General features: G+C 37.7%; 1 protein-coding gene across 1 annotated transcript; it reads left to right on the forward strand.

The window, feature by feature from the left end:
* The first annotated feature begins 479 nt into the window (after positions 1-479).
* Positions 480-7,828, forward strand: LOC142980532 (ecto-NOX disulfide-thiol exchanger 1-like). The gene is made up of 9 exons (XM_076125966.1): positions 480-1,112; positions 1,317-1,490; positions 1,830-2,314; positions 2,662-2,805; positions 3,094-3,277; positions 4,790-4,896; positions 6,581-6,685; positions 6,976-7,110; positions 7,391-7,828. The coding sequence occupies exons 1-9, from the start codon at positions 698-700 to the stop codon at positions 7,754-7,756; spliced, it is 2,115 nt and encodes a 704-aa protein (XP_075982081.1). The 5' UTR covers positions 480-697; the 3' UTR covers positions 7,757-7,828.
* The last annotated feature ends 248 nt before the right edge of the window (positions 7,829-8,076 follow it).

An 8,076-nucleotide genomic window follows, 5' to 3' on the forward strand; every position in this document is an offset into this window, starting at 1 on the left:
TTTATTATTTAATTGCTTAAAAAAATCTTGTTAGAATTTGGATACCCCAAGTCAAAGTTGGCAACACATATTAAAGTCTAGGGATGTTATTTTCGCTCGATATTACAATAAGAGCTGATTAATAAACATATTTAATTTATAAATCAATTCTTCAATTCGTTATAATTATAATTGCATTTATTATACAGGGTGATAGGCAGAGGGCTGTCCGAACAATATAGGCATCTGATATAGACTGTTAGGTATGCGCTAAAGATGTTAATGTTTATATGACAAGTGTGAAAGCAGTTATTTCCTAGCGATTCGGATATCTGCTGAATATAAAATACGAGAGTTAGATTACATACAAGTCACTTCTGCTTGCAATCTGTAATGCTCTGAAAATCAGATATTTTTCCACATTTCTATATCCATAATTCTGAATCGATAATCGATAAAAAAAAATTTAACGATTTGACAATCCTTTTTAGGCGTACGCGTCCATCCCTAGTTTCAAATGTTTCAATTGCACTCAAGTATTTCGTAGTAAATAAAAGATACGATTACGAATAGAGCAAACGGCAGCAAAGTAAACGCTTAGATTTACCAGTTGTTAGTAGTGGAAATAATTATGCAAACTCGACAGTAGTCAAAGCAATCCAAGTATCTAATTGTTAAGTACTTAGTGTCGTAATAGATAGTGTGTTTCGTATTAACAATGAATACGTGGGGAAACGAGCAATTTGCTATGCCAAATATGATGGGCATGGGCGGGATGATGCCTAACTTGATACCAGGCATGGGGCCTCCCCTTGTTCCGCCTTTCGGCATGATGAACGACGTAAATCATCAGATGGTACCTCCTATGGGTCACTTAGCTCCACCGGGAGGTCATATGGCTCCACCTATGAATCAAAATCCCGCGGTGAGCCAAATGGGTGTTCCGATGAATAATTCGCAGCCTCTCATTGGTCCGGTACAGCCGGAAACAAACGAAGGTCAGCAGATGACTGAAGCAGACGACCAGGGAGCGGAAGACATGCAAATTGTAACGCCTGATAAACCGTCTCGCTCGAACAGGGATAGAAATGATAGGCGAGGCCGTGATCGTGAAAGGGGTGAAGGTTTTCCAGGTAAATTTTTAAACATTGAATAATGTACACTTTGTTCTTCCCAGATGCACTAACTATAGTATTTAATGAACTTAATTCTCATTAAGAAACAATCACTGCATAGCCAGGCTCTAATGGTTGGTGACAAGTTCAATGTTCAACCTCAAAATTAACAAACTTCGAAAATGCCTTAGATACATATATAACTTCTCTAATTTGTTATAGAGAGACGTCGTCGCTCCAGGACCCGAGATGATCGTGACAACTACAATAAAGACCGTAGCAACCGGAATGACCGAGGAGACAGGCTCCGCAGTAATCATAGAGAGAGACCTACCAAGTGGGACAATGGTGACAAATACAGTCAACAACAAAATGTCTCTAATATCATGATGCAAGGTGAGAATACAATGTTTTAGAAAGATGAGTATATCCTGAAAACTTCTGATTTCTCTGTTTGTTTGTGTGTATGTATGACTAGGTATAAGAAAACCTTTCCTGGTAAAAGGTTTTCATACAATTTTTGTATAGGTATGTGATAATCAGATCAAAAATATGTACCTGATACCATCATTTTTAGGTTTAGTGAATGTGAAGGCAAAACAAATCTTTGTGTTAAACAAGAAAATCAATCAGTATCTTGTGAACCTGGCCACTAACCATATGACAAACAAATAACAGTCACTTGTAATGGTAGAAGATAAACACAATTAAATCTAAATCTGGTCATCTTTCTAGGTCACCCACAACAACCGCCTCACATGATCCAATACGGCAACATGATGCCCAACCAACTCCAGAACCACATGATGCCTCAACAAATTGACATGTCTAACATCCAAATGATGCAAGTAGGCATGATGCCCAACATGATGATGATTAACACACAAATGCATTTACCAAACCAACCCATATACTTTAGCACTGGAGTTATACTACCTGCGTTACCGGGAAGCTCAACGCCACCAAGAAGGGAACGTCCTCCTGGCTGTCGCACCATATTCGTTGGTGGTGTACCCCAAGGCATTACAGAAGAAGTAGTTATGGATATATTCCAACGGTTTGGTCCGATAGATGAAATTAAACTTCATAATGGTGTGTGTCATGTACGTTTTGAGAAGCAAGAGAGTGTTGAGCCTGCGTTTTCTGTGTCCGGGTGCCGTCTAAAGGGCCATGATCAGAATGAGAATGAGGCTACTACTTTGTTTATTGATTATGTTATGGTAAGTTATTGCAAGTATTTGGCGTCATTTGTATAATTGGCATAAATCACATTTACAAATATTATAAAAATCTTAATTTTCAGTTCTTAAATCTCTTGATTTCGCCTATGTGTGCTTGAAAATTCATCGAGAAATATATATCGAATTTCGGGTTTTCTTATTGACTTATAAAAATAAACCAAAATTCACATGAATTCCTTAAATAAATTATGCAAAGAGATTGCAGAGATTGCACAAAACATGCATCAGTATATATTTTACATAGTCGACTTTAACATTTCTTTAGTTATGTATTATCATTTGCACTACTTACTACTATTTAAAAATATTATAATTCTTTCTTCTAGAACCGAGAAGACCAGAATGAGTTTGAGAAGAACAAGCGCAAGCGTGAGCCCACGCCGCCTCGTATCGAGTCATACTCGGCTACTACACTCACCTCAATCAGTGATAAGATAAAGAATGACACTGAATTTGCTGATGCTGCTCCTGTAAGTATATATTTTAGAATACAAGTTATTGGATATGTTTTTCAGCTTGTTATTAGTGTCTATTATCGTACATCTAATATGTTGATTTGGGAAAAAATTAGACTTTTAAAATTGTACTTTCAAAATAAGTTACTATCACTTTCTGTGACCCGCGATTTATGGTGCTGGCAATAAGTAGTCTACATTTTATGATTGCTGAACTTTTACTATTTCTCTTCCCCTTGGTACGCCATTTTATAGTGTAGGTACTTAACTAAAATTCATTATGAAAATCTTAATGCTCTCCAGACTCTCGCCGCCTGGCTGGAACGCGGCGAATGCAACAAGAAAAACGCCAATGCCTTCTACTCATTGATCCAAGCCAGCAACAACCAGCTCCGAAGACTGTTCAACGAGAAGATGCAGATTGATGAAGAGTTCCAAACACTCAAGAATAGCATGAAAGATAAATTCGCGCATATTCTGTTGCAATGTAAGTACAATATAGTGGAAAACTTTTCAGGTAACCTAGGAATAAATGTTGGCCGAAAGTTGCAGTAGCAGTACTTGGGCGATGTTGGTTTGGATCATAGGTTCCCAATGGGGGTACCGCTCCTTGCTGGGCTCTGGAACTGTACATGATCGGCGGTAGCGGGTCCGACAACAAACGATAAATTAAAATAAAATGGGTACTTACACTATTTTCTATTTTTTGCTTCCAAAGAGGGTAGTCCATAAAAATGTTGGGAACCTATGGTTTGGATTAAAAGAGAAAAGATTTCAGTAGGTACCGGTGTCCACATTGTAATCGACGTTGCCGGAGAACAACTAACTTCATCTACTTGAGCTCACTCTACAGGTTGACAATATTTATTTCATGTTGTATACAAATTTAGGTTTATTAGGTGGGTATGGCGACACCACGGGAAGATATATGGCGACCAGCAGAATTACCAGCGGGGAGCAGCTTTTTCATTTACAAGTGCAGTTTAATAGGTGCAGCTAAAGTTATCATCCCACTTCGTAGCTTCTTCGTATATGACACGGACCTGACTGCAAGTTCACCAATGTAATTGTTCTAATTCCTTGTTTGGTCACGGGAATTTTCAAGGAAGCAACTACAAAAGATGTCTACGAATGCAGAAGATAATCCTGTAAAAATATTGCTCGTGTAATGTCGCTGAGTTTTGAATATGGCGCTTGTTCAACGTGTTTCTTCCCAGTAGGTCTTTAGACCCCATGTTTTGATCCAGTATAGGTATTTAATAAGTATAAACGCTTCATTCGGGAAACCTCTTCGGAACATTAAAATTTTAAGTAAGTATCAGGTAGGTAGCTACGCGAACCACTTGCTGAACTATCGACTTATTTCGACGAAAAAAGAAAAGGTACCGCTCAGAAGAGCTTCATGTGATGGTAGAAGAAAATTTTGTGGTAAAAGATGGAGCACTTCAAAGTCCTGCCTCGCATTATAGCAGGCAAGTCAACGATCAAAAGCAGGACTGTCTTGAACACAAGGGTGCTGAGAATTTCCTATGAAACCTTCACCACCCAATGGTGCATCCGTAGTTTAAAAAATACTTCGATCCAAGCCGAGTTTGGTAAAACAGTGTTAAACCTTGTAACAAGAGAGTACAGTAGAAACTATAATATAGCAATCACAAATGGCGATTCGGCAGCGTAATTTGAAATAATACAAGATTTCGAAATCTTAAAGAGATATGAAAGAAACCAGGTTTTTCTTAAAAGGTTTTCCTAAAAAACAATGTCGTAAAGTCCACCTGACATTTAGAACGGTACATAATATAGTTTTAGATCACTAATTTTGTAATTTATTAGTTACTGAAAAGACATTTTGTATTTTGATCAAACTTTAGTTTAAATTCTTTTAACCTCGTTGATGAGTTGATGAGAATAAAATACATAAAGTAGAAAATAGATTTTCTGGTACCAAAATACAAAATGTCGATAGCTTCTGTTAATATCAAACGTTTGTCAACGGCAGTCGAGCAGGTAGCGAAAATTCTGACAGCGGCCAAGCACCAGCGGGTGTCTGATCATTTCTCGAAGCAGCAGCGTAGAAACATCGAGATGTGGCTCAAAATGACCGAGGTACGTACGGGCTCCAACTGTACTGCAACTACTGAAAGATTTTTATCTCTCTTTAGTCTTCCCGATTTTCTACAGTCACTACTATCGACTAGCGAGCGTCTGACATTTAAACTTACTTGAAGAAAATAGTAGAAATGCGGGAGAGAGATAAGAATTCTTTGGCTGCAGTATATATATATTTTTATTGAAAGTACAAAAAGCTATAGCTGCTAGGTGGCATCACCTGCACTGTGTTCTATGTCAAAATCAGAATTTTTTATAAGTATTTAGTCATTATTTCTTACACGGTCTCCAGTGTTTTGTACTTTCAATATCCTTTACGATTTGTCATTGTTCTATTTAAAGAATTTTTAGAACAATGATAAATCTCTCGATTAAGTAAACTATTTTTAGTTTGAGGTAAGTTTAGGAATACATTTTATGATAGCAATAGAGGCACAGATTGATCCTGTCCCATCAACTGGTTAATACGTGCGGCGCGGCGATTCGTTTGATAGAATTGGAGAAAAGGAAGACTGGGAAGTAAAGCTCCTTCAATACGTAAAATTACAAAACGTTTAGTAAGTTTTTGAGCTCAGTGTTCCGAGTTGAAAGCAACGCATTTTGCGACTGCGCGTGCGCGGGCAAAAAACAGAAGGGAAGCTGTAGGCGCCGTGATAGCACGATCGTGACCAGCAGAGATGTATGTTTCGTCGCTGAAAGTTGCTTTTGCTCACCGCAGTAGCTCTATCGCGGCTTTTAATTAAAATGAAGACATGTGAGAAAGGCTAGTAGAGCAATCGACAAGTCTAATACGAGAAGAAGAATTTTTTACAAGTTAGAGTGTATTAGTAAAAGCGGAAATTGGGTAGAAGTGCAAGGTAAGTAACGAAGGATTGGGGTACCACGACGTTCCAAAGTACGGTGAGTGGATGATCTACAGAACATGTCTTCGTTTTGGTAAACACATGGGATTGTTTAAATTGAAGAAATTGAAGAAATCGTATTGAAGGAGTTTACTTTAATCCTACAAACAAACAAGTAAAAGTAAGTACTCGATTACAATCTGTCAAAGGATTTACTTATATTGTGTAAGGACTTCATGTTAGAGTCAAATCATCGCTACGAGATGGCTACGCAATTCTGATTTATGAAGACTACAGCTGCTCAAGAGTTATGCAGTGAGAATTTATAACAAAAGCCTTTAGGGTGTACGCTGAACGGGAACGCTGTATACGTGTTCGTGCGCTACAGCGTGTACTTATGTGTAATAATATGTGCAGAATGACAGTAATCTGCAGGCGCATGTATTCTCGCGGGTTAAGGTAAGTATTAACCATCGGACAGCGAAATTAAGAACGGCAAGAGTCTAGCGTACGCCCTTAAAGGTTTCAGCGGGCATAATGCTAGTTTTTGTTTTGCTTGATGAGGAGAAAAGTCTTTTTTTCTACTAGGTATATTACAAGACCGCTTTATTGACATTCTCACTGAATATATTCTTTGACCTAATATGAAGTCCACGTCTACATTATAACAATAACATATTTTTTTTATGGAATAATTTTTGGTCTTTGTTCATGACAGATTGTAAATACCCAATGATTATTTTGCCGCTAGAGTACTCAAAGGAAGATACAATGAATGCTGCAGATACGTTTATTTATTAATATTTTGTATGTAATAACAACAATGGTGTATGTTACAGGAACTGGAAAACATAAAGGAGGAATTCAACGCAATCTTCGATGACGAAGAAACAGAAAGGGGAAGCAGAAATGTTGTTTCTTTGGAGAAATATGAACAATTGAGGGTAAATATGACTTATATTAAAAATTCTAAAAAGCTTCCAGTACGTGTATATATTTTATTGAGCGCGTCTTAGCACTGGGGTATACAAATTCCTAGGCCCGTGGCGTGGAATCCCTACCCACTGGCAACAAAGAACAGTGATCGAGAAATTGTGCTTTTTCAGTTAGCTGTCTGTACTTGGAGTTAATAATTATTATTATGAGAGATTGATGATCTAAAATTTGCTGTAGGTGTTCTTAATAATTAAGGTTGTAGTTTTTACAATAAAACTATTAATAATATTTTGTTTAGATTGAAAACGAGAACCTGTCCTATGAGTTGGAAGGTTACAAGAATGAAGCTCATTTAGCCAAAGACGAGGCCGAAAGAAAGTTTGAGAAATTCAAGGCGCATTTCATCGCTCAACAAGCGCTGCAGAATAAACAGGTAATAAGAAATCTTTAACACTATAAATCTTTATTTAAGGTTTATTGTATCATTTAACCGTTATAAAACTCTTGTACCAGGCAACATGCAAGCGACAGAAGCCTTAGACAAGTTAAACGACAAGTTAAACTACGCTCATAGTGATTACTAATAAAAACAAAGGTACTAAAGTAACTAAAGATTTTCTTGACGGCGTGTAAAATCGTGAGCAGACCCTTGCCTCGCATTGGAACAGCGATAGGTAAGAAAAAAACTGACAACACTATTTTATTTTACGCAGGTATACCCACCACTGCCTTCACCGCCAATGCCGAAGCTTTCCATGGACTTTAACTCGAGCTCATCAAAGCCCAAGCCACCTCCACCACTACCCGAAGACAAGAACAAATTATCAACGCCGTCGGTCCCTACTTCAGACGCCAGGCTCATCAGCATGCTGTCAGCATTCCTCATGGTGCATCCTCGGGGCGCTTCGTTAGACTATCTCGTCTCTTACATCAAATCCATGGTGCCTGCTGCAACGCAAACATCGGTACATGAAGTACTGAATAAGTACAGTGATGTCTTCCACCGTAAGACCACTGGGGTCGGCGCGTGCATTGAACATAAGTGGCGTTTTATCTCCTTTGATTCTGCACAAGACTAGTTATATTAAGTAGGTACCTACATAAGATAGCTTTTAGGAAAATTATGATAAAATAAATTTATTTTCATTGCAGTACGTTGTTTTTTTAATTAATTCATTAGTGCACAAAGCACTGGTTTATAGCACGACACTAGTTTGAAGTTAACTAAGTATTTTTGTCTAGTCAATAAAATGCACTTACTTATTCATTTATTCCTCGTGTGACGCACAGTACGATACTATAATAACCAAGGTATTTTCAAAAACAACCTATTACCTACCTGCAAAATAGTAAAAATATGGTAACACGTCCAAATCGAATGTCAATGTCAAATCGTCGT

The sequence above is a fragment of the Anticarsia gemmatalis genome, chromosome 18 (genome assembly GCF_050436995.1).
Source record: "Anticarsia gemmatalis isolate Benzon Research Colony breed Stoneville strain chromosome 18, ilAntGemm2 primary, whole genome shotgun sequence".
Lineage (NCBI taxonomy): Eukaryota > Metazoa > Arthropoda > Insecta > Lepidoptera > Erebidae > Anticarsia > Anticarsia gemmatalis.

What these genes read in the sequence shown, in the direction of transcription:
- LOC142980532 (XM_076125966.1), top strand. Translation starts at nt 698, where the DNA reads ATGAATACGTGGGGAAACGAGCAATTTGCTATGCCAAATATGATGGGC. An exon ending in AGAAATATGAACAATTGAGG is followed by an intron (nt 6,686 to 6,975) that starts GTAAATATGACT and finishes TATTTTGTTTAG; the next exon opens with ATTGAAAACGAGAACCTGTC. An exon ending in AAGCGCTGCAGAATAAACAG is followed by an intron (nt 7,111 to 7,390) that starts GTAATAAGAAAT and finishes TATTTTACGCAG; the next exon opens with GTATACCCACCACTGCCTTC.